The sequence below is a fragment of the Myotis yumanensis genome, unplaced genomic scaffold (genome assembly GCF_028538775.1).
Source record: "Myotis yumanensis isolate MYYU_CA2020_CCGP unplaced genomic scaffold, mMyoYum1.0.hap1 SCAF_10, whole genome shotgun sequence".
Lineage (NCBI taxonomy): Eukaryota > Metazoa > Chordata > Mammalia > Chiroptera > Vespertilionidae > Myotis > Myotis yumanensis.
Window position 1 is genome coordinate 3,998,736 of NW_027223761.1, and position 26,527 is coordinate 4,025,262.

The 26,527-nt window shown below is 48.6% G+C and overlaps 1 protein-coding gene across 1 annotated transcript; it reads right to left on the minus strand.

Moving 5' to 3' along the window:
• Window positions 1–819: 819 nt before the first annotated feature.
• Window positions 820–24,877, minus strand: LOC139018675 (phospholipase A and acyltransferase 3). The gene is made up of 5 exons (XM_070427328.1): window positions 24,772–24,877; window positions 24,285–24,362; window positions 11,708–11,810; window positions 10,675–10,943; window positions 820–4,444 (listed from the first exon to the last, which is right to left on the minus strand). The coding sequence occupies exons 2-5, from the start codon at window positions 24,297–24,299 to the stop codon at window positions 4,343–4,345; spliced, it is 489 nt and encodes a 162-aa protein (XP_070283429.1). The 5' UTR covers window positions 24,300–24,362; window positions 24,772–24,877; the 3' UTR covers window positions 820–4,342.
• Between the last annotated feature and the right edge of the window lie 1,650 nt (window positions 24,878–26,527).

The window sequence follows — 26,527 nt, forward strand, 5'->3', positions numbered from 1 at the left end:
TTCTCAAATGCCTGACACGAGCCTAGGAGGGGAGAGGCCCCTTAGACTTAGGCAGTTCTCTGGTAGCAGTATGACCTTCTTCAACTTTATTAGAGAAAAAATGCAAAATTAAGTTTCCCACGGGCAGTACACCAGAGTCCCAATTGTTCAACATCCTTTTAAATATTTGTCAGCCTGGAAGTAATAGCATGGGATCTTTTTCACATTTCTGTGTTTATTGGACATTTGTATTTACACCGTGAGCTCTGAGTGTGTTTCCAGAAGAAATTAGCATTTAAATGAGGAGACTGAGTAAAGAAGGTGACTCACCAGTGTGGGCAGGCGTCATCCAATCCACTGAGGGTCCAGACAGAACAAAGCGGTGGAGAAAACACCAACTCTCTCTCTTGAGCTGGGATGTCCACCTATGATGCCCTGGACATCATAGTTCCTGTTTCTCAAGGCTTTGAACTCCAGAGTTGACACCAGTGACCTTAACACCTTATTTGCAGGCCTTTAGCCTCTCAACAAATTATACCACTGGCTTTTCTGGTCCACTGCTTGCAAGTGACAGATTGTAAGACTTCTCGGCCTCCATAACCATGTGAGCCAATTCATGTAATAAATCTCATATATCCATACCTGTATCTATGGCTATATCCTATCGGTTCTTTTTCTCTGGAGAACCCTAACACATTGCCCTTTGCATTTATTAAAAAACAAAATTCAACCTAGTAAATTTGAAGATCTCCTTGGCTTTATTAAGGAACTAATGAATCGGGCAACATCTCATCCAGCAAGTACAAGGGCAATGTTAACATAAAAACATTCAAACCTGTAAAGATTTTTGTGAGTTTATTTGAGCCCAACTGTCAACAATTGCCGGGAAGCAGATTCTCAATGGACTGGGATAATGCTCCAAAGAATGGTCATTTTTCATCTATTTTTATACATTGCAATCAAAGGAGGGGACATGGGAGGGTTACAAGAAATCCACTGGTGATAAATTAGGGAGGCGGGAGAAAGCAAAGTGGGGAACCTCTGGGATTGGATAAAAAGTAAAAGACAGACACATACTTAGGTGGGTTCAGGATAGTTAACAGTCAACAATTGACATGATAACAACAACAATGAAGGAATCTGTGGTCTTTGTCCTGGCGCCCAGGCACATTTGGTTGTGCCCTGAGGGGGTCCAGAAAAAGGGAAGTTACAAGTTACCCAGACATTTCAAGGATATGTTATCAGAGATGCAGAAAGACAGATAGGCTCAGTTAAGGTAAAGGTTGACCTTGTCAGTGAAGATACCAGCCTAGGAGGTGACTACCCACCATAACTGCTTTTAGTTAAAGTTTAATTTCAGACCATCCCTGTGGTTACTTTAGGTCTCTGAGTTTGCATGACTGCCATACAGGCCTTCCCTGAGCTTGTCAGGTTAGCATGTGGCCCCTTTCGTCCACAGGACTCTGAGGGGTTGTACAAAATGAAAGGTGTTTTATAGGTAAAAGGGTAGGGCACGAGAGCTCTTAACAAACGAAAAGGATTATATTTTAGATCAGGACCTGGGTTTGGGGGAAAGGGAACAGCAAGGCTTTTTGTCATGCAGGTTGCCTCTTCTTTCTATGGGGAGGAAGGCGGGGAATGAGCCTACAGGACAGATTACTTTACTGGGGCCCGACCAGAAAATTCCAAATTGGTTAATTAAGATTCAATTTCCGAAAGAGGTTGAGATTACAACCAAATCAGGTATTAAATCTAGGGTCAGTATCATGGGATTTTAGCATAAGCGATGCCATTTGGGCCTAGAGGTTTCTCTGTACAGTGTGTCAATGTAAGAAACATTCAAACTTGTAAGAATTTTTATGAGTTTATTTCATCCAAACTTATAACAATTGCTGAGAAGCAAAATCTCATCAGATTGAAAAAATGCTCTAGAAAATGGCAGTTTTACCACTTATTTTATACATCAGAGAGAGAAGAAAGAGAGAAACAATCAATTTGTTGTTCCACTTAATTGATTGATTCATTGGTTAATTCTTGTATCTGATTTGACCAGGGGTCAAACCCGAAACCTTGGCATGTCAGGACAACACTCTAACCAACTGAGCTACCCGGCCAAGGCTAATGTTTGTGTTTTACTTGGCAAGTTTAACCCATTTATATCTATGGTGATTACCAATATATCTGGAATTGGTTCTTCCATCTTATTTGGTTATTTCTACACCTTCCAGTTTTTTATGCAATTTGTTAATTTTTTTTAATTGAACTGGGTGTTTCTGTTTTGCTTTCTTGTGTTTGGAGAATAATAACACAAGAGAAAATAAAATGGAATAAACATGCTAAGAGAGTCACTGAAAATGTAGGGAGTTGAGCCGGGCTGGTGTTGCTCAGTTGGTTGAATGTCCTGTGCACAAAAAGTTGCCGGTTAGATTCCCAGTCAGGGCACATACCCAGGTTGCTGGTTCCATCCCCAGATGTGTGCCCAGCAGGAGAAAGCTGGCACGGAGCCACCTGTAAGTCCTGAGGAAGGGAAAGGGTGCCTGAGCTCCACTGTTTACATCAGCAACCAGGGAAGAACCAGGAGCCTTACTAACTAAGATTCTTTACTAACCGCAGGGCTAGTCACACACAGACCCTGCAATGCTTCCCCTCTAAGGAACACTGATTACCAGAGAGAGTGTCTGTCCTCCCTCCATCCTGATCAAAGATTCATCTCAAGAGTCTCAAAGCAATTGGATAGTTTCCACAGCAGGAGGTTCAGCAGTGACTCAACCTCCTCTTTTCTATGCGTCCCTTCCAGTGGATGTCAAACAACCATGGAAGCTTATGTACCCGAGTCGTAACTTCTAAGTGCAGTGGTTCTCAACCTTCTGGCCCTTTAAATACAGTTCCTCATGTTGTGACCCAACCATAAAATTATTTTCGTTGCTACTTCATAACTGTAAGGTTGCTACTGTTATGAATCGTAATGTAAATATCTGGTATGCAGGATGGTCTTAGGCGACCCCTGTGAAAGGGTCGTTCGACCACCAAAGGGGTCACAACCCACAACGCTGTTCTAGTGTCAAATGTACCTTCACTTTATTTTCTTCCTACATAAGTCCCTCTCACTCCCCCCAAGTCAGAGCACTGTTCCAAGGCCCGCCCTCAACAAGTAAGTGTTCAATAAAACTCTTTTCTTAAGTTTACAGAGTCCGTTTTCTTGTCCGTGACAGTCCTGTCCAGGATTCCAACAGACACATGGTCCCCTGACAGCCAGGGCTGACAAAGGAAACACTGGCAGCACTAGTAGAGTGTCTCTGAGGAACCCACAAAAGCCCCTTTTAGAGAAATGGTCACTTTGAACACCTTCTAAGCCCAGAGAGCAGAAGCAGACCTCAAGGGACTCGCCACAAGGGGTCATTCCTTCCCCCAACCCCTCCCAGGAGGGTTGGGCAGCAGGGAGGTCAGGCTTAGGGCCTGCCACACCCCCAAACCAGAAGGTGAGAGGCAACCACCATGTGACCTGGCCCCAACAGGAAAGAGCTGATTGGCCTAATAGGGTCACCTGACCCAACAGCAGCCAATCAGTAGGCTGAACTAGGATTTGGTGAGCTGATTCTCTCTCAAGAATATAAACTAGGAGCACCTGACAGGGTGTAGGAAGGGATAGAGCTGAGCTGATATGGGGAGGAGGGGGCAAAGGAGGGGATGTGCGATCAGAGCCCTCGGGATTGTCCCAAGCCCAGTGGTGAGGAAGCAAGAGTTCTGGGGATGGGGTGGGGGATGGGTGAAAGCAACAAACAGAGGAAAGATGTGAAGAGCAGAGGGGTAATAAGGCTGGTTTTAAGATTGGCAAGAGCATATATTGAGTTTATTTATGGCAAAGGTTTGGTTTGGTTTGAACTTCAATGAGCATCTGCATATTCCGGCTGCTGAGCCTAGAAGCCATCCTGGGTCTAGTTCCAGGCCAAGGTCCTGACTATCCCATGGTTCCTGTTCTTGTATATCCACGAGGTCTTGCTGTCCAGTGTGTCCTCACAACCAGAAGCGCCCATTACTTGAGGTAACAGGAGTTGGACTGTGTTTCCTACAAGGTAAGAACGCAGCCGCAAAGAGAAAGTGAAAGAAGATCACCAAAGGGCCAGGGCACAAACTGGCGTCACCAGGAACAGAGCCCAGCTGTGCCCTCAACGGTCTTCACACCAGGCAGTTCTGGCTGCATTTTCCCCAATAAAATCCTCCTTTATTGGGCTGTATTTAATTCTGTGAAAATATGCCTTATTATAAAAACAGAATGAAAGCCATAAACCAAACCTCAAAACCTCTAGCAAAACAAGTTCCTGTTAATGTATAAAGTAATTGCTGTCAGGACAGTCCCTTCAACTTATTGCTTTTGTCGCTTGTTTCTTGAGATCACGGCTCCAATGAGGCCCACGGCTGCCAAGCCCACTCCTGCGATGCCAGCCGCCATGATGGCATCTCTGACCTGCAAGAGAGAGGAGGTGGGTCAGACTCGGTGTCAGGACTCTGAGTACAGGCTGTACAGTCAACAAGAATGTTCAGCTCATAGAGCCTCGCATGCCCCTTGGTCTCCACAACAAACTCAGAAGTCAACAAATATTGGCAAGGAAATGGGGAGAGAGGGCTGGAAGGGGAAAGAGTTGGTGGATGGAGCCAGCTGGCCAGGAATGGACCTGGACTTGAAGAGGGAACCTCGATTCCCCCGGCGGGTGTTTAAAGCACAGGAATCCCAGAGGGTGGCTGTGGAAAGGACAGGGAGATGCAGCCAGGATGGCTGCGGTCCTGGCGGGCCAACAAGGAGCCCTTGAAGCTAGTGTGAAGTCAAGGAGGAATTGCTACTGAATCATCAATAAACTATGACCTCCATGAGAGCAAGGACCTCACATGTCTTGTTCACTGCTGTATCCCAGGGTCCGGCCAGCCACAAGCAACACCAGCTCCTGTGATAATGCCAAGGGAGAGAAAGCTCTGTCTTCAGCTCACAGCAATGTTCCCCATGAAGGCACATGGCCCAAGCAGCAAAGCTGTACTTTCTCCCACTGAAGGCTTGAAAGAGTGTCTTGAGCACAAATAGAGAAATCTCACCCCAAAACCAAGCCAGGCATTTAAGCAGAATCAAGAACAGCAAACATAAATAAACATGTAAATAAGTAAATAAATAATTTTAAAAAGATCAGCAAAGGACCAGATTCTTAATCATTGTATGCCAAGAAGTCCAATGAAGACAGTGCATCAAACATCCCAGGAATAAGAAGGATGAAAATGTGGACCTGATACCCTGAACCCACATCCTTACATGGCCCGGTCAGCGCTGCCCTCGCTGCTCTAACCACAGAGTTGCCTGGACTGTATATGTGTGGCTGCCACAACCCCTCGGTGACCAGTGCAGGAAACAATTTGGAGCTCCTCTAGGGATATATAGATGCCAAATGTGTCCAGCTGTGTGAGATGTCAGGAGACACCCGTGTAACTAACATGACAAGGCACCCTTCACTGATGTTCTTAGCAGCCAGAGAATGTGATGACAGAATTGGAGGAAGCTACAGACCTGAGGTTGACTACTGCTCAGTCTTTAACTTTCCCCTAAAAGGCCATGAGGCGCGGCTTTGTGGTCGCCCTGGTTCTGCTGGTGAACTTGCTAGGAAACCTGGGTAAACCCACTTGCACCCCGTGTTTTCCTGGCTCAGCTCTGTGTCAGGTGGGAGACGTGGTTGGCAGATGATGGAGGAGGCACAAGGGGCCCCTAGTTCTCTACAGAGAAGAAATGCTGATGCAGCTGGATCATATAAAAGATACTTTGTCAAGGCAACAGCAGCAGCCCCATTGTCTGCGGTCATGCTGTGTGCAGAGTATAATGAAACCCAGGAAAGTGCCCTCTGGTTAGTTCTGGTGGTGCAAGTGCTACAGGAAAACCATCCTGAGAGTCAGCGCTACTGCAGAGGCCACGGATGGCTTTCTGGTGCGAGGCTGGTGGGTCCAGCGCAGCCTCCGTGCTGAGACCACTGGGGTTCTGATCAGGAAAATGGGCTACACGGTGTGCGTCACAGGCCTTAACTCAGAATGCTATGAAGGAGAAACGCTAAGAAATCCATCTTTCTTTTTTAAGTGGACAAACTGAAATACTGTCAGACTACAGAAAACTCGCTGTCTATGCTACTACACAGCTTCTCTTAGTTAAGCGCCAGAATTGTTTCTGGGAAAAAGAAAATTTTAAGGTGCTTTCTGCAAATTCAGTAATGTTCTAAGTGGATAAAAGAAAAGTGTTATTCTAAAAGCAATTGGATTTTGACTATAAGAGGTTACGAAATAAAAGTGGGTATAAAGTATTGGTATAGAAATCTAACTTTAATAATTACAATAATAAAAAAATAATTCCTTGCAATTTATCCAGATTTATGTAATATATGCATTACCATTGGCCACATCTTCAATTTCTATTTATTCTACTACTTTATCTGACAAAGAGTAGACTTCACTATGAGTGTGGCTCCTAGTTGCTTTTTTAAGAAGTTCTATCAGCAGGCCAGAAGGGAGTGGCAAAAAATGTTCATGAAGTGATGAAAAGCAAGGACCTACAACCAAGATTACTCTACCCAGAAAAGCTGTCATTTAGAATTGAAGGACCTATAAAGAACTTCCCAGACAAGAAAAAGTTAAAGGAATTTATCACCACCAAACCCTTATTGTGGTGAAATGTTAAAGGGTATTCTTTAAGAAGAAGGGGAAAAAAAGACCAAAAATATGAACAATAATATGTCAATAAATACATGTCTATTAACAAATGAATCTAAAAATACAAAATAAATGAAGAAGCAGAACAGAAACAGACTCATAGATACAGAAAATATTTTGACAGTTGCCAGATAGGAGCGGATTGGGGATGGTTAAAAAAGTGAAGGGATTAGGAAGTACAAATTGGGCCCTACCTGGTTTGGCTCAGTGGATAGAGTGTCAGCCTGTGGACTGAAGGATCCCAGGTTCGATTCTGGTCAGGGGCACATGCCCAGGTTGTGGGCTTGATCCCCAGTAGGGGCATACAGGAGGCAGCCGATCAATGATTCTCTCATCATTGATGTTTCTATCTCTCTCACTCCCTCTCCCTTCCTCTCTGAAATCAATAAAAATATATATTTTTTAAAAAGAAGTACAAATTGGATTGTTACAAAATAGTCACAGGAATGTCAAGTTTAGGAAATATAGTCAAGAATATTCTAATAACTATGTATGGTGTCAGATGGGTACAAGATTTCTTGAGACGATCACTTAGTAATTTATATGATATCTAATCACTGGGTAGTGGTATACACCTGAAACTAATATAATATTGTGTGTCAACTGCAATTGAAAAATTAAAAATGACTTAAAATGAAAGAAAAGTCAAATTAAATTAAAAGTACTATTCAGAATGGCAGCTTATTTACAAAAGCCTATAAATATATCTTTTTTGAAGCCTGAGGATTTTTAGGTAGGTGGAAAGTCATGGAATTATTTTTTAGAAACGTAGGCATGTAAAGCACAAACCAGCCCTGGCCGATTTGACTCAGTGGATAGAGCATTGGCCTGCGGATTGAAGGCTCCTGGGTTCTATTCCGGTCAAGGGCATATGCCCAGGTTACGGGCTTGATCCTCACTAGGGGGTGTGCAGGAGGCAGCCGATCAATGATTCTCTCTCATCATTGATGTTTCTATCTCTCTCTCTCCCTCCCTTACCCTTACTCACTGAAATTAATAAAACATATTTAAAAATTAAAAAATAAAGCACAAACTACATTTTAGTCTAAATCCATTACCACCCTTTCTTTTAATATATATATATTGCCCTAAATGGTTTGGCTCAGTGGATAGAGTGTCAGCCTGTGGACTGAAAGGTCCCAGGTTCAATTCCGGTCAAGGGCATATACCTTGGTTTCGGGCACAACCCCAGTAGGGAGTGTGCAGGAGGCAGCTGATCGATGTTTCTCTCTCATCGATGTTTCTAGCTCTCTATCCCTCTCCTTTCCTCTCTGTAAAAAATCAATAAAATATATATATTTTAAAAATATTTTTTAATTGATTTCAGAGAGCAAGGGAGAGGAAGAGAGAGATAGAAACATCAATGATGAGACAGAATCATTGATCACCTGTCTCCTGCACGGCCCCAATGGGGGATCGAGCCCGCAACCCCAGCACGTCCCCTTGACCGGAATCAAATCCATGACTCTTCAGTCCGCAGGCCAACACTCTATTCACTGAGCCAAACCAGCTGGGGCCATTACTGCCCTTTCCAACTGGTAAATTAAATGTCATAAATATTCTGTTGAAGGAAAATCTAATCTGCTTCAAAGAGCACAGCACAAGTAAACATAATGACTGACCAGATCGTTAATTTACAGACAAACAAAGATGTCTTGGTGGGTGAAATGGAAAGGGGACTGCCACTCGGACAGCACTTACCGAGGAAACACCGCCAGACATTCCAGCACCCACTAAACCACCACCCTCCCGAGCTGGGAGGCGTGTGGAAGTCACGTTTAGTTTGTTCACATCATGTACTGTGACCGTTACTCACTAGGCCAGTAGTTCGCAGCTGGGGACAGAGGTGCTTTGCCCTCTGGGGGAAACCGGCAACAGCTACAGACATTTGCTCCTCATACCTGGCGGTGAGGAAGTGCTACTGACACCTAGTGGGGAGAGGCCGCAGGTGCTGCTAACCACCTGGCAGCACAGAGCCAGTCAGAACAGTGAAGAATTGTCTCCATTGTCAATACCCCAAAACGTCAGTAGTACTGAGGTTGATAAACCCTCATTTTTAGGCCAAGAAATGAAAGAAGGGATGTTTGAAAACAGTATAAATGGCACCTCTTTTTGTTTTGTAATATATTCTGGTTTCATTTTTTGTGTGTGTGTGAGGAGGCCCAATAGAATTGTTTATGCTGTTTTTTTGTTGCTGTGTGGTCATTGTTTTGTCTTTCCCGTGGGTGGGTAGTGCATAGGGCTAAAGCCATAGGAAGAAAAGTGTGACATGTCCAATTTCCAATGCTTCATTTTGCAAGAAGAGTTGAATTATTGTTTCCATAGAGTAAATGATAGAAACTATTTCTTAGCTATCTTACTATCTCAAACTTGGAACTATATGTAATTGCTCTGAATATTATTCATGCCTAGTGACATATGAAATTATGTAATGATTTTGTATTGACACATAATTCTTCATTTATATAAATCTGTGAGTCTGTTCTTTAGTCTATTAATAATCAATGGAAAATAATGAAAAACGAGATGACTAGGAGATATTCTATAAATCTACCAAATCTTCCTAATGCAGCACCCTGAATTTATAGCGTATCCTATTGCTTTCAAGTTTCTAGAGTGACACTTTTACTTCAAGTTTATTGCTGCAGAGGAGTATGGAAATTTACCTGAAGTAAAAGCCACCTGAGAGTGAGGACCTCAATTGTTAGGCAATATCTTCAATAATGAAAACAGATTTATTTAGCATAAGTTTCTCTTTTTATGTGATAGTGTCACTGCTACTTTCTAGAAAAACTTCTTGTATACCCAATCTATCAATAAATGTTAGTGTTCTCATTTAAAATAAATAAATAATGGAAAACAGAACAGAGACGATAATAAAATCATAGGAGCAGTCTGGGGGTCCAACACTGGAATAAATGGAGTTTCAGAATGAGAGAAGAGAAAATGGAAGATTTCCCAGAACTGAAGGAAAGAGGTTTCCAGAGTGAAAGGAATCATCAAGTACCCAGCACAATACATAAAAATAGATCCACACAGCTATATCGTCGTGAAATTTCAGAGCACTGAAGGTAAAGAAAAGATTCTATATCTTCTGCAAAGAAAAAGTAGATCACATACAAAGGATCCAAAATCTGAACCATTTCAGACTTCTCTACAACAAGAGCATTAGTTATTTGACAATGAAACAATGCCTTCACATTTTGGGGGTTGGGGGGGGCGGGGAATATACTCTTTTGCATCAACATGCACCTAAGAACTTTTCCAATGTTTTCACACAAAAAAAAACAAATGGTCCTGAAGGCGCAGGAAGGGAGAGGAGGAGTGAGAGGGAACAGGAAAGAAGTTAGCTTCCCAGGAGAAAAACAGATTCCAAAAGAGAGGGATCACGGCCAAAATCAAACTTAGAAAATGAACAAGACTGCATCCCCTGGCGCCCCCTGGACTGGCCCTGGGGTTGCGGCAGGGCTGAGAACAGCACCTTTCACATGAAGAGCCGTGCCAGACAGACCTGGGCTCCAAATCCCACCGCTGCTACTGATCAGCACAGCTGCCGACCCCAGGAAGACACAAGTCCCAGGTCTGCAGACTCAACACAGATTTGTTTGGTCAAACAAATGGTCCTCGACAAGTTACTTAAGTGCTGTGAGCCTCTGCTTCTCCATCGGTAAAGTGGGGATAATAAAATCCACCCCTGGGCCTGTGGGAAGGCAGCCAGGGAGGCCTTGGCAATGGGGGTGACATCACCCCCTAACTGAACTGCTCTACTCTGCTGATTGGCAGTTCTCCTCACCCTCAGCCCTACCCCGACTGTCACTCCCTCGAGGGCAGGGATTCTGTCCCTGCTATTTTGATTCCTTTGTGCCTCCACCTCCACCCCGGGCGCCCACACGGATGTCCGGACACTGTCAGCGGAGGGAATGGTCTGGTTCCTGGGGACAGGGACACGGGCTGAGGACGCACCTGGTCGCTGCGGGGGACTCCGTAGCGCAGCTCGTTCACGAAGTGCTCACAGTTCTCGCTGGTCACCTTGTAGAGCATCTCCTGCCCCACCAGCTCCTCCGCCCGCTGCACGATCTTGCTGGGAGGCAGCGGGGAGTACTTCTGGTCATGCTTGTTGTTGACATGGTACTTGTCTTTCCCGGCAACAAAATAAAGCAGCTCCTTCTTCACTATGGCCTTGTCGGTCAGGGCGGACATGAGGCTGGCCGCCCCCGCTCCCGCGATTTCACCTGTGGTTCCCAAAGAGGAAAGGGAGCGATGGTCCCGGGCTCACAGCGGCCCTCCTGCTGGCCACCCACCCTTGGCAGACTCAACACAGATAATTTAAATAAAATCAATGGTGATCGACAAGTTCCTTAAGGCTGTGAGCCTCTGTTTGCGCAGATGAGATGTGGAAAGGAAAAGGGGGGAGGGTCAGACACACACTGTGAGGCTTTGGAGCAGGTGCTTGTGGTCTCTGGGCCCTGGTTTCCTCACCTGAAATCAGGAGCTAGGGAAGGTCCATGATTCGTGGTGATTTTATTTTAACCGAGAGAGGCTGGCCTTCTGCACCCTGTGCCGCCTCAGAGGCCCTCTCGGTGATGCAGACATGGGCCCTGAGCGCACCCATCTCCCTGGGCCAACAGAGTGTGAACCTCCTGCCATTCTATCGGGGCTACCCCTCCTTGGCGTATACAAAGCTGACTACTGTAGGAAGGTGGAGGATTTGCACATGTAGTTCCTGCCCTTCTGGGAGCAAAGGGACCAAAGCCCCATAGCTGCTCCCTGCGAGGTGACGCCAGGGAGGCCCAGTGGGCTCCCCGGCACGGCCCTGGCCAGAGCTGAGGCGCTGGAAGGGGCAACATAGCAGAGTTTGGAAACCATTGCCCCGACCAAACTGCCTTCTTGCAGCTCTCAGGACCCACTGCCAGTCCAGGAACAAAGAGCTTTGCCCACAGCTCCCCGTCTCCCTCTCCCCCAGCCCCAGCACAGTGGAGGCCCTGGGCATCCTTACTTGGGGGCGCCAGGTGGACCACATATCCATCACCAATGTAGACGGCCCAGTGTCTGTAGAAGGGGCGGAAAATCTCAATCAGGTCTCCAGGGTTGGGCTCTGGCTGCAAAACCAAGAACAGGGCTGTGAGGGGCGGCAGGAGCGAGACCTTGGAACCCTGGGCAAAGGCTGGGGTCCCCGCCCGGTGCTGTCAAATCAGAAGCGTGTCCCGCAGAGGCTCCACACCTGGCCTGGGACCTGAGAACTGGTGATGAGTATGCACGTGTGCATGTGTGCATGCGTGTGTGCACGTGTGTGTGTGTGAGTGAATGCATGTGCATGTGTATGTGTGTGCGTGCGCGCGTGGGTACATGTGAGCATGTGTGCGTGGGTGCGTGTGTGCATGTGTGTGTGCACGTGTGCGTGTGTGAGTGCGTGCATGTGCATGTGTATGTGTGTATGTGCATGTGCGTGTGCGTGTGTGTGTGTGTGAAAACCCTTCCTCCCCTCTGCTGTACCCCCGCCCACATGTGTGGGTTTTCCACACCAAGCAATTCAATCTTCAGTGAACACTAACCACCACCCTTAACGCAGACCCCACAGGTTAAAGGCTCGGTCCCACGAGACTGCCCCCCGCAATTCAGGTGCCAATCACAGGTCCAACCTATCACCTGAGCTTCTGACCAACCAGCTGTACGTTGGGAGTTCCCACAACCCCTCCTCAGCTTCAATCATTTCCTAGAGCGGCTCACGGGACTCAGGAAAACCGTTTACTTACTGGATCGCCGGCTTAGAACAGAAGGATAACACTCAGGAACCGCCAGATGGAAGAGATGCACAGGGCAAGGATGTGGGGAGGGGCCCAGCGCCACGCCCTCGCCCAGCGCCTCCCCGTGTCCGCCCGTCCCTTACAGCAGGGCTTGGATGGAGGCTACACGAGGTGGGCACCATTGATTCCATCACTGGCCATTAGTGACTGACAACCTCCAGCCCTCTTAACACAGGCTGCCTCCCTGGCTCTGAGCCCGCATTACCTCATTAGCATCAATTCAGCTATGGCTGAAAAGGGCTTATTACTGGGGGGAGGGGGGCGGCGGAACCTGCTCTCACCCAATCACTCAGGAAATTACAAGGGTTATAGGAGCTCTGTGCCAGGAACTGGGGACGAAGACCAAATATGCATTGCTTTTCTTTTTTCTTTTTCTTTTTTTTTATTTCAGAGAGGAAGAGAGAGGGAGAGAGAGATATATAGAAACCTCAATGATGAGAGAGAATCATTGATTGGCTGCCTCCTACACGCCCCCTACTAGGGATTGAGCCCGCAATCTGGGTATGTGCCCTTGACTGGAATCGAACCTGGGACCCTTCAGTCCTCAGGCCGATGCTCTATCCACTGAGCCAAACCAGCTAGGACCAAATATGCATTTCTTATTCTATCACAATGAAGTGTGGGGGGGAATATGTGTGTGTGTGTGTGTGTGAGAGTGTGTGCAGGGGAAGGTGGGGAGGGTGCTGAAATCCGCTTAGAGGCCCACCCTGTTAGGGGAGCACAAACAGAGCTTGACAAACATTCCGAGAGGTTCAAGATCACTTTCATTCAATATTACTGAGGTGCCAACACAGTGTGCTAAGTGCTGGGCCGGGGGACATTGGGACTTGGACCAGAATCAGGGGTGAGAGCCTCTCTGGTCCAAACCAACCTTAAATCTCTCTAATGAGCCAGGAAACCATCCCTATAGGACACATCCAGCGCAGTGAAGAGGTGGGTCAGGAGGTTGCCCACATCCCACCCCCACGCTCTGTGGGCCTGGCTGAGAGATTCCAGCAAAGCTGAGGAGGGGAGAAGGAGGCAGCCTTGTACGGGCTCCTTAGGGATAAAAACGACGGGCAGTGGGAATAGCCAGTCACATCACAATGCCTGCGCAGCCAGGTCTATGGCAGCTCATTTCATTTACAGGAAAATAAAAACTGAACAGAAAAAAATGCACATACGGTAAGGGGGGGCTATTTTCACAGGACTTTTACAGAGACTTCTCTTGAGCAGTAATTATCATTTATATTTCCAAATGCACACAAGCTCAAAACATGCTACCACCCCAGGAAACTTCTTTTTTAAAAGAAGAGGAAGTGGACTTGCCCACGGAGCCCTGCGCACTAGTTAGAAGCAACGGCTCGCTGTTCCCGTGGCAACGAGGATCACCTTTTAGACACAGTGCTGAGTGGAAAGTGAGAATGAGCGCCGCAACACAATACACTTCCATCAATTAAAGATGTCCCACCGAACCCAGGAATGCACGTCTGTGAGAGCCACCCCTGCAAAATAAACTTTAAACAGCAACAACAAGAAAAGATTCGCACAAAGTAAAGAACCACACATGCAGCACACTGGGTGCTGGCCATTGGGAAGATGGAGTAAGGGAGCCAAAAAACAACAACAGCCCTGCCAGGAGCTAAGGGTCTGGCTCTCCTTCGAGCACTGAAATCTCATTAGAGCAGTGGTTCTCAACCTTCCTAATGCCGCGACCCTTTAATACAGTTCCTCATGTTGTGGTGACCCCCAATTTCATTGTTACAAATTGAACATAATTAAAGCACAGTGATTAATCACAAAAACAATATGTAATTATATATGTGTTTTCTGATGGTCTCAGGCGACCCCTGTGAAAGGGTCGTTCACTCCCCAAAGGGGTCGCGACCCACAGGTTGAGAACCGCTGCACTAGAGGAACAATGACTTCATGACAGACACAGCCAAGTCCGCTGAATCAAAATTAATGACTCAAGAAATCCTGTTGTACAATCAGAAGCGCACGTTCTGTAATCCGGGCGCCAACTCTGTGCCTCTGCTTTTTCCTGCGTGAAGCTGAGGAGGGTTTCTACCCTTGTCCAGTGGCTGGAGGAAAAGTCAAAAGGTTACTGTTTGGTGACACATGAAATTCACACGGCAGAGGCCAGACCGTTTCCCGGCCGCGGCCACACCCCGGCACCTGCATTGTCCACGGATGCTTTCTCACGGCAGAGCTGAGTCCCTGCAGTGGAGACCACAGGGCCTGCAGGACCTAAATCTTCACTCTCGGGCCCTTTACAGCAGGTTTGCGGACTCCTGTCATAAAGGGATCAGCAGTGCGGCCTCCCTCCCTCAGCTTGGGGACCAGCAGGAAGCGCTGGGAAGAGCTGCCTCTCTCCAGGGCAGGGCTGGGGGTCCGCAGGCAGCACAGGGACCAGGGCCCCTCGCGCAGCCCAGGCGGGACAATGGCGAAGCTGAGCCTGCACCCACGGGATTGTAGGACAAAAGGCCTTTATCCTCCCCACAAAAACAGCCACAAAGGGCTGTGGAGCAGCCGTTTTCCTTAGCAAGCAAATTAAAACACACTTTCTGGCCTCCAACATTCATATTGGAAAAACGACCTAAACAACCATTGATAAAAACCAATTGAATAAGTTACTCCACACCCATATGTACAGGCAGTACAGAGAAGGTGGATTTTCATGAGCAGACATGGGAATAATTGAAAAAAGTGTGCTGAGAAACATTATTATCTCCATTTTTGCTTAAAATACATGTTTATACATTCATAAAGCAAAATGTATTATACACTATGTATGATCTGAGGAAAAGACACCAAACTGTTGTATATTATGTACTGTGGGGGGCTGGGACTTTAATATTTTATGCTATATGATTTAATTGGTTTTATACCAACATGAATTCCTTCCATAAAAAAAAATGTTTTAAGATGTTTAGATGGGCAAAAACCCCTCATGATGATGAACTTGCATTTTTTTTAACTGAAAAAGGAGGACATTATCTTGAAACCATCTCCCATCTGGAACCTGCAACTATGACCATGTTAATGCTCCTTAAAAATAAGTAATATTGCCCAGCATCGACCTATAAATTAGGAAGTCATGGTTCGATTCCCTGTCAGGGCATATGACTGGGTTGTGGGCTGGATCCCCAGTAGAAGGCGTGCAGGAGGCAGCCGATCAATGATTATCTCTCATCATTGATGTTTCTATCTCTCTCTCTCCCTCTCCCTTCCCCTCTGAAATCAATAAAAATATTTTTTTAAATATATTTTATTGATTTTTTACAGAGAGGAAGGGAGAGGGATAGAGAATTAGAAACATCGATCAGCCGCCTCCTGCACACCCCCCACTGGGGATGTGCCCACAACCAAAGTACATGCCCTTGACTGGAACAGAACCTGGGACCCTTGAGTCCGCAGGCCGACGCTCTATCCACTGAGCCAAACCGGTTAGGGCCAATAAAAATATATTTTAAAAGAATAAGTAACACCGCCATGCTGGTGTGGATCAGTGGTTGAGCATCAACCCATGAACCAGAAGATCATGGTTTGATTCCCAGTCAGGGCATATGTCCAGGTTTCAGGCTCAAACCCCAGTAGGGGGCATGCAGGAGGCAACCGATCAATAATTCTCTCTCATCATTGATATTTCTCTCTCTCCCCTCCCTCCCTTCCTCTCTCTGAAATTAATTTAAAAATATTTTTTAAAAAGTAATACTTAAATGTAACATAAAACCACAAAGCAATCTATAATAATAAAAGCATGGTGAGCTGCAACCGGTTTGGCTCAGTGGATAGAGCGTCGACCTTTGGACTGAAAGGTCCCAGGTTCAATTCCGGTCAAGGGCATGTACCTTGGTTGTGGGCACATCCCCAGTGGGGGGCGGGGCGGGGTGCAGAAGGCAGCTGATTGATGTTTCTCTCTCATCAATGTTTCTAACTCTCTATCCCTCTCCCTTCCTCTCTGTAAAAAAATCAATAAAATATTTTTTTTTAAAGCGTGGTGGGTGGGAGCCAAGGCAGAGGCCTGCGGCCACGGCTGCACAGCCCTTGCACAGATTTCGTGCACCGGGCCCCTAGATTTTTTTAATAATACAGATGGATGTGTATCAGATCTTGGAATTAGGAAAGACACTCTAAGGATAAAGGCCAAAGAAAAAAGCATGAAGTCGCACTAGCTGGTTTGGCTCTGTGGATAGAGCTTCAGCCTGCGGACTGAAGGGTCCCAGGTTCAGTTCTAGTCAAGGGCATATGCCTGGGTTGCAGTCTCGATCCCCAGTGGAGGGCAGGCAGGAGGTAGCCACTCAATGATTCTCATTGATGTTTCTATCTCTCTCTGAAATCAATAAAAATATATCTCCCTTCCTCTCTGAAATCAATAAAAAATATATATTAAAAAAAGAAAAAAGCATGAAATAAAAGATGAAAAAGTTTTATAATTTTTTAATGTTAAGTTCCTATTATTGAAAGAATCTATTACTGCCTATTATGTTCATATTTGCTTTTAAGGGAAGATGATCCCCACAATCCCAGGTGCGCAGGCAGCTGTTTCACACCATGTGATGAGATCAAATTGGACTAGATCTAGCTGGACTAGAAGGAGTCAGGGCCCCAAGCAGGTCAGCATCCTATGATCCACCGTGAGAAATGGAGCTGGACTAACCAAATCCCCTCTCTCAGAAATTTGAACCAAGAAATGGAAAAAAATATAGCTTTTTGGCAGTAGGGGCTGAAACTGAAAAATCGTGATGTAAGGAGGCAAGAAAGGTGCCAGTGGACCATGGGTGAGAGGAGACATCACCAACTCAAACCAAATAGAAGCCCCTGGTAATAGCGGGAGAGAAGGAAGCGGGCCTATGAAGAGAGCTAGCTGGCTGGTGGCTGGGCGTTGACCCATAACCAAAAGGTTGATAGTTTGATTCCCGGTCAGGGGATATGCTCAGGTTGTGGCTCTATCCCCGGTGAGGGGCTTGCAGGAGGCAGACAGTTGATGTTCTGCTGTCACATCGATACTTCTCTCTCTCTCTCTCTCTCTCTCTCTCTCTCTCAAAATCAATAAAAATATATTTTTTAAATAAAGCAAGCTAGCCGAGTCACATCATGTGGATGGCAGAGCACTAGAGTGGAGGTGCGTAAACTCCCGGGGCTGAGATGCCTGGAACCACCTTGACCCTGACGCCTCCCAGCTCTAGGCCCTGGCAGGCCCAGCCTCATGACAGCTCCTGATGCTGGGTTTTCTCAGAATCCCCTTCCCTCTCCACAGAGGTCCTCAGACTACACCTGCTTTCCCTGGACTAGCCTAAGTGGGTGCTTGTTTCTTAGAAAGCCAGACTAGAACACCTATGCATGGGAAAAAATACCACAGGCAAACTGTCTTGGCCAATTGAAAGAAAATTACAGAAAAACAGTTAATATCTTTAACAGATAAAGAGTTTTTATAAATCCATAAAATATATTTCAAGCCCTAGCTGGTTGGCTCAGTGGATAGAGTGTCGGCCTGCGGACTGAAGGGTCCCGGGTTTGGCTCCAGTCAAGGGCACATGCCTAGGTTTCAGGCTCGATCCCCAGTCGGGGGCGGGGGTGCAGGAGGCAGCCGATCCATGATTCTCTCATCATTGATGTTTCTCTCTCTCTCTCCCCCTCCCTTCCTCTTTGAAATCAATAAAAGCATATTTTTTAAATGTTTTAAAAAAAAGTATTCCAACACCAAAATAGGAAAAACTGGCCAAAGGGCGTGAGAAATAATTTTAAAGGGAGCAATACATTACCACTAATAAAAGGCAACATATTCTACCTCACTGCTAATGAAATAAATGCAAATAAAAAACTAGTTTGGAGGGAATTAAAACAGGAATACTAAATATAGAAAAAGACGCAGGCAAACCTACTCTCATTCACTGCTGCTGGGCCTATAAATCAACGTACAAGGTTTTTGAAGGGCAACTTGGCAATTTGTCTCACTAGCCTTAAAAATACTAGCGGGGTGTAAAGGAAAGAAGAGCCACCATGACCCCAAGGTTTCTGGCCGGAGCAACGGGAGCCCAGGGGGTGGGGGGGGCAGGCTGGGCTGAAATGCCACCCGGTAGCCAAAGGGAGAGGCTCGAGGGCTGCTGAGCACGTGAGCCTGGAGGTCAGGAGAGCGGCTGGGATGAGGGCCATGTCCCCTGCATGAAAACAGGTCCTACTGGAACACAAGCCTGGCCGACCCGGCTCTGAGAGAGAACGCGGGGAGCGGGACTGGAGACGATTCTAGAAAAGGCACCTGAGATGCTGCCGAAGGGAGCGGGTATGCGGCAGAGACAGAATTCAGACCAAGTCCCACACTCTCCACCCTCACACTCTCCTGCCAGGAGAGAAGGCTGTGGGAGGGAGTGGCCTTGCAGGGGGCAGAGGGAGACAGGTCCACGGGGCGGGGGGGGGGGGGGGGGGGGGGGGGGGGGGGCGGCGGCGCGGGGTAGAGGGTTCTCAGGGGCAAACGGGCAAACGCACGGCGCTGGGCGGGGACCTCGGGATGGTTTGCGGTTTGACCAGAAGCAGGACCTCTGAGATGAAGCCCAAGGCTGGCGTTTTTTAAAATATTCCAGGTGAGCCCTGGCCAGTTTGGCTCAGTGGATGGAGCGTCGGCCTGTGGACTGAAGGGTCCCAGGTTCGATTCTGGTCAAGGGCATGTACCTTGGTTGTGGTCACATCCCCAGCAGGAGATGTGCAGGAGGCAGCTGATCGATGTTTCTCTCTCATCGATGTTTCTAGCTCTCTATCCCTCGTCCTTCCTCTTTGTAAAAAAAATCAATAAAATATATATTTTAAAAATAAAATAAAATAAATAAATAAAATATTCCAGGTGACCCCACGGTGCAGCCCGGGAGAGGGTGTCTGAAGGGGAGAGGGGGTGAGACCAAAAGGTTTGTCTGAGATGAGCGGTCAGACCTCATTTTGCAGGAGGGAACCTGAGGCTGGGGGAGATGAGGTCACCGCCCAGGGCCAGCCTGAGAGTGGCAGCACAGGGGTTGGCGGCGCCGCCCCTGCCCCAGCACGAGGAAGGGAAGCATCCCCGGAGCAGATCTCACCGGGTCCGCCCTGCAACTCTGACCCAGGGCCAGCCCTCGGCCGTGGGCACCTGGCAGGCAGGGCCCGAGGGGGAAGCGAGGGCACTTTTAGAGGAATTTTCAGTCCAAGGGTTGAAACACAACAAAGAGAATGCTTTTCCCGGAGGCCACTAGGAAGTGTTCCAGTGCACCCACACTCGGCCCCACTGAGCCCACCGTCAGGCGTCTGCCACTTTGGTCTGGTCATGAAATATTTCAGGCGTAGAAAAAACGCAGCGAGTGGGCTGTGTTTCAGTCAAGGTGGATTCAGTCTTCAGAAACAGTGCACTGGTCACAGCCGGGCTCAGAGCCAGGCAGCCCGGGTTCAAATCCCGGCTCTGCTACTTACTAACCGGACAGTCTGGGGCGAGCTACTCAATTTCTCCCGGCCTCCGTTTCCTCCGCTGTAAAACGGGAGGCATTAGAGCACCTGCTTCCTGGGGTTCTCCTGAGGATCAAATAAGTTCATACCCGTGACACACCCAGCAAGTGCCGCCCGGCACGGAGGGCGCAGGCTAGAGATGGCAGGGGTTTTTGTTTGTTTTGTTGGATTTTGAGAGACGAAGAGACGTGGGGTTGTTGCCGCACTTACCTATGCACCCATTGGTTGATCCCTGCAGTGTCCTGACTGGAGATCGAACCCAGAACCTTGGCGAGTCGGGAGGATGCTCTAACCAACGGAGCTCCCCAGCCAGGCCACAGACGGCGGGCTTGCTGCCACTGTTCTATTTTGTACTTGGAAAGGTCCGGGGCGGTTCCGGGACTAGCTGGGGACACTCGGGATGTTGTGAAACCCAATCTGGGAGCAAGTTCCTCTCCCTGCTGTGTGAGTGTGGCGACCCCGAGCCTCAGCCCCTGCATTTCTCACACTGGGGCAAATGTCTAGAAACTGAGGATTTCAAAACAAAAAGGACTGCAGTCCCAGGTGGGTGCTGGGGAGGAACTGGCCGGCTGGGAGAGGGGAGTTTCTGTGACGGCGTCCTAGGAAGAGAAGAAAGCCCTGAGGACTTGGCTGTCCGTCCTGGCTATCTGAGGCTGCCTTCCACAGTCCAGCCGAGACTGAGCCCCTCTCTGCAATATTGCTGTGTGACCTCTAGGAGTCACTTAACCTCTCTGAGCTTCTCTGGTAGAATGGGGCTATTATGATCCAACAGGCAGGGTCTGTGTGGAAAATAACTAAGATAACAGGGAAAAACTGTAGAACTACTTGTGCCCAGGAGAGGGCTGAGACCTGTGCCCCAGGCGGGGTGGGTGCAGGGAACATGAGGAAGAGGCCTGACTGCCCAGCCTCCCCAGCCTCAGGCCCAGAGAGAAGATGGAGGAGGGGTTGGACTGACACATTACCTCTGCCCTTGCCAGCTGCTGGGAAAGGGACAGTGTCGGTTCCAGCAGGCACCAGGCCGAGCCCCAGCGACCCAAAGGTCACGGGTATTCTGGGAAAAAACTCATCCACCCTCCCAGGCTCTTGCCCTCCAGGCCACAGGTCTGTTCTATGTGTCCAACCCCACCCCACGTGAATCGGGACTGCCCCCGACTCATCTGGAAACCACCTCCATCCCCACCAGGCACTGCTGGGCTTGTCACACGTATCTGGATCCTGCAGCGGTCCAGTTCACCAGGAAAAGGCTCAGAGATGGGCAGTCACTTGCCCAAGGTCTCAGAGCTCTCCGAGAGGTAGTGCCAGGTCCCAAGGCCAAGTTCTTTTCCACAACGCCACACAATTCACACGAAGGTCCTGTAATCCGATGACAGCCCCATGGCACACTTTGCCTCTGCATCCTTGTACTCTAGGCCTGAAATTCTCTTGGCTGTTCCCTGGCAAACTCCTACTCATCCCTCAAAACAGGCTCAACGTCTCCACCCTCACTGCCTCCCAGAAGCCCCAGCACAGAGTCGCTGCTGCCTCCAAAGCCACAGCCCCGCTGTCCAGTGACTCCAACTGTGGGCTGAGCCCAGGGGAAGGAGTGATCACTTTCCATACCCAGCCCGCCAGCTAGGCTGAGCCGCCAGCCTGGCACTTACAGGTTCTCAGCAGAGGCTTGCGGCCCTCCCAGCCTGGGCTCCTCGGGTTGCGGGTTGCGGGGGAGGGGAGGAACCCTGCAGGGCCGGAGACCAGACCAGGCCCACCCATTTCCTCATGTTCTAGACTCTCAGTTTCACTTGGATATTCACTTCCCCAGCAGCAGCTGCTCAACAAGACACAGATTAAGGACAGGGGGTGGGAGAGGGGGGGAGATGGGGGACAGAGGCTCCTGGCCCACTTACTCTAAGCACATTTGGAACACAGACAGGAGAGAAACAGGGACACACCAGCACTGGCACTGACCGGGAGGCGTTCCGGGCTGGACAGAGGGCTTAGGGAAGCCAGGGCCCTACCATAGACCACAGCCTCTCCATCCCAGGGTGGTCTGGGGAGCTGCTGTACCAACAGCTAACCTTTGTCAAGCCCTAAGAGCCGGGCAGTGACACACCCAGCACGGGGAGGTGCCAGCTATATTCCCTGGGTGCAAAGAGGAGTGAGTTGTCCATGGAGAATTTCAAAGCAATAATAAGACACACGAAAAGTCAGTCTCCTGTTTATCATCTCCACATGCTGACAATTTTAAAGACCATCAGCGAAAAAATACAACTCTCCCCAAAGCGATTTTGTCGCTCTAAGTTTTCATTTCTGCAGATTTAAATTCTATTTCTGAGATTTAATAATATAGATGTGAGCCTCTAGCTAGCCTGTTTTTATTTCTTATTCTTTAAAACCCTGTCCTCGACATGGAAGTTTAATCAGAGCATCCAGTTAGACCAGCGGTTCTCAACCTGTGGGTCGCGACCCCTCTGGCGGTCGAACGACCCTTTCACAGGGGTCACCTAAGACCATCCTGCATATCAGATATTTACATGACGATTCATAACAGTAGCAACATTACAGCTATGAAGTAGCAACGAAAATAATGTTATGGTTGGGTCACAACATAAGGAACTGTATTTAAAGGGCCAGAAGGTTGAGAACCACTGAGTTAGACAGTCAGCCCTCAGCACATGCTCGGCTACAAAGGTAATTTCCCCAACAGCTCAGCAGGGTCCGAGCTCCCTTTTGACAGGATTTGTGTCGCCAACATCTTCCTGTGCTGAAACAAGACAGACCCTGCTTGCCCAGTGCCCCAAGAAACCCAAACGGAACTGTTTGACAGCCTGGATCATTTCCACCAAGAACTAGACTCTCATCTGAAAGCAACGGATTAAATAAGTGTCTCCATCACTCAGCCATCTCCTCTGATTTTTGCAGGAAAAAAAAAAGGGAGAATTTTGCCAAATAAGATAAAAACTTATGATGATTTTTCTGGTGAAGATGTTTTAATAAAAATGTTTCAAATGTGGAGGTATTTAAGAGCCACCAGAATTGATTTTTCAGAAGATATAGGCAGTATTGCAATTTCTGGAGTGTATTATGAAATGGGGTTTTTAATGAATCTCTGACAAACTTATCCTAATGTTTATGGCCTTTCCTATTTCTATATCTGCTGTTTCATATGAGAGCTTTTGAAATTAAAATTAATAAAAAGTGTTCTTCAATCAACTGTGAGCAATGATGAGCTGACAAGTTAGCTCTACTGAATTGTGAACATTAATAAGCAAAGAATAATTTTTAAAATTCCTTTAAGAAGAACAACTTTGACAAAGTCATGGACAATTTTTCAGAAGTTAAAGTTCCAAAACAGAAACTGTAATGTTAATTCCTTCCTGTGACCAACCTGTATGTAAGGATAACTTTTTTTCCAAAAATACGTTAAAGCAATTAAAACCTATCAATTAATACCTTGCTTTTTTCTATTTTCCTCTATAACATTTACTTTTCACTTTTTTATTTTTTCACTGGCATGAGTTCATATACAAAGCTCCATAAAAGAAAAGTTTTACTGTTTCTTATTACTATTCATTATTATTATTTACTCCATTATTATACTGAAAACAATGTCGTCAGATGAAGGAGAGGGATATTTAAAAATGACCACTCCAGGTAGCAAATATGCCAGGTGCCCCCAGGCACTTGTGAAGCTGTTTAGTAATAATAATAAATCATAATCACAGTAGAGAATTGCGGTTGAGCACTTCACGTGTGTGCAAAGCACTGTTCTGAGCACTTCCTCGGTCTTAAGTCATAAGATCTTCTCTGGAGAAACAGAATGGATTTGAAACTTGGCCCAAGTTCCACAGCCAGGGGCTCGGGAACAGGTCCCAGGCGGGCCTGCCCCCCAGGCTGCGCTGGGCACCTCTGCAGCCAGAAGTGCCAAGTTGGAAGGAAGCATTTGCTAAGCCCCTTTCTGACCCCTGATTCGCATCACGGGTTTTAGAGAAAAAGTGCAAGCTGGGCAGTCGCTGGCAGGGCGGTCACGAGGCGCATCAGCTGAGACCAGAAAAAGCCACTGTGATCAGACCCCAGCGGCACCTGGGGCCGCAGGTCCAGCACCGGGAGCCAGTGCAGGGGTCTGGCCTTGGAGGGGCAAGGCTCCCCTGGCTGCCCCCCTCTTCCTGCAGGACCTGCCTTCCCCGGGGCCCACGCAAGTTCAAACACTGAGACAACCCCAGCAGGTGCCTGCTGCCCACACCTGACACCCGATGCCAGGGCGGTGGAGGTGTGGCCTCTGACGTCAGAACTCCGGGAGTCACCACCAAAACACGGCCCGGCCCAGCCCCCGCGCCCCACACTTACAATGGGCGCCCGCATCTTCTCTCCTGCTGTGGACCCTCAGCTGCGGGCTGGAGTTTGCTTGGTCCGCTGTGTGAGTGCCTGGGGCAGGGGGAGCACGGGTTCATGACGTCAGCAACAGGTAACGGCGACCCCACGATCCCAGGGGGGACGGCGGCTCCGGGCAGGGAGACCAGACCGTGCAGCCGGTCTCTGATCCTCCCGGGAGCCACCGGCTCCCCCTCCATAGGGGTCCCTCGCTTGCCTGCTCCCTGCCCTGTGGAAGGACGAACCCCTGGTGGGGGCAGAGGGGTCCACCGGAGACCTGGGGGGGCGGGGGCGCAGCTGCGGGAGCGCGATAGGGTCGCCTGCCAGGCGGCCGCGCCCCAACTGTCAGCTGCGCCACCGGCGGAGGTGCTGGGAGGCGGCCGCTGCTCCCTAACTTGTGGGCCCTGCCTCGCCCAACTTCTCCATCTCCCACCCGACCCGGAGAGCCACCCCGAATCCTCACCCTTCCTGAAGTCCGGAAGGAACCGCCCGCCCACCTCTCGGACAGAGGGACAGACGGCCGTGGGAGGCTGCGAGGCTGCGAGGCCGGCGCAGCGGCGGCACAGGGACCGGGTTTAAAGGCCTCAGTCCCGCCCAGCGTGAGGTCACCAGCCCTTCCCAGAGCGACTGGCTAATGAGAGCCTCGCCGAGCCTCCTGCCCCCGACAGGGACCGCCTGCTCCCGCCTCCGCCTCCAGGACGGCAGGTCTGGATGCCTCCTCCGGTGCACCGACCGCCCCTCCCTGCTCCCCCTCCGCCCGGAGGCTCCCACTGAGCCGCCCCTCCTCACCTCGTCCACACACACGGGCTGCGGGGACTCCACGTTCAAGAACAGAGCTGTTGTATACGCGATCCCTGTGTACACATCACACTGGAATGTGAGCAATTTACCTCCTCCTCTAGAGCCGGCTCATAGTTCAAACCTCTATTGAATTTATTTTAAAATATATTTTATTGATTTTTTTACAGAGAGGAAGGGAGAGGGATAGAGAGCTAGAAACATTGATGAGAGAGAAACATCGATCAGCCGCCTCCTGCACACACCCTACTGGGGATGTGCCCGCAACCAAGGCACATGCCCTTGACCGGAATCAAACCCGGGACCCTTGAGTCCGCAGGCCGACGCTCTATCCACTGAGCCAAACCGGCCAGGGCCCTCTATTGAATTTTAAAGATATTAGAAGACAAGGGTCTAGCAGAGAGAAAGTACTTTTAACTATTGGGTCTTAAGTCACCAGATATACCCCCAAACCTGGCACACAGTAGGCACCCCATGAATGAATGAATGAATGAATGACCAAACACAGGTCCTTTGTCACACTGGGCTGTGACTCCACAAGAATAGAACCAGCTCCTGTCCATCTCCATGTTACCACCACCCCCAACCCCCAGCCTTGGAATCAGGATGCCTGGGCCACACCCTGGCCCTGTCACTTGCTAGCTATAGGATCCAGGCACCCTTCCCTCCCTGAGCCTCAGTTTGTTCATCTGTAAAATGGGGTGATGACGATCCTGTACAACATGTAAGATAACATATAAAACTACATTCCCCAGAGGGAGAGCAACAAATGGAATGATGCTTATAAAGTGCCGGGCACGTGGCAAATCATGTTATTAGCATGAGGTAAGGTATATGCTCATCAGCTTTACACGTTATTCACCAGCTTCCGGGCAGGGAGAGTCAGAGGCAACATAAGTAAATACCAAAGCTTCCTGCGAGTTACCACTCACCCAACTCAGCGCTGTGCACGTGGAGCCAGTGAGCAGCTGGAAGGCAGTCCAGACCCAGGAAGCAGAGGTTCGGCTGGGAGGAAACCAGACTGCTTTCTGCCTCTCCTTACTCTCTGCTTCCAGAGTTGCTCAAACGTCACATCCCTTTTTCCCCCGTCCTATTCCTGTGCCAAGAAAAACAAAACGAAAAACATTGGAGGGGCAGGGACGTAAGGGTTCTATACTGTTACTTTCCAAGCAGCTCTCCAAGGGGGAGCTCTGTAAGGCCGGCCCCAGGCAATGCCAGCACCGCCAGCAGGACCATCCTCAACCCCATTCCGCACTGTGAGCACCGAACAGGGGGCCGCCGCCGCCAGGATCCAGCTGTCACCCGCCTCCGGGCTTCTCTGCGATGGGCCCTGTGGCAGAAGCAAGTGTTACTTCTTAATTATTTGCAATCTCTCCCCGTTGTCTGCCTTCTGAGGAGGAGGAAGGCCTCTCCAAGATTGT

What these genes read in the sequence shown, in the direction of transcription:
- LOC139018675 (XM_070427328.1), bottom strand. An exon ending in GGTCCACCTGGCGCCCCCAA is followed by an intron (nt 10,944 to 11,707) that starts GTAAGGATGCCC and finishes TGGGAACCACAG; the next exon opens with GTGAAATCGCGGGAGCGGGG. An exon ending in GAGTCCCCCGCAGCGACCAG is followed by an intron (nt 4,445 to 10,674) that starts GTGCGTCCTCAG and finishes TCTCTCTTGCAG; the next exon opens with GTCAGAGATGCCATCATGGC.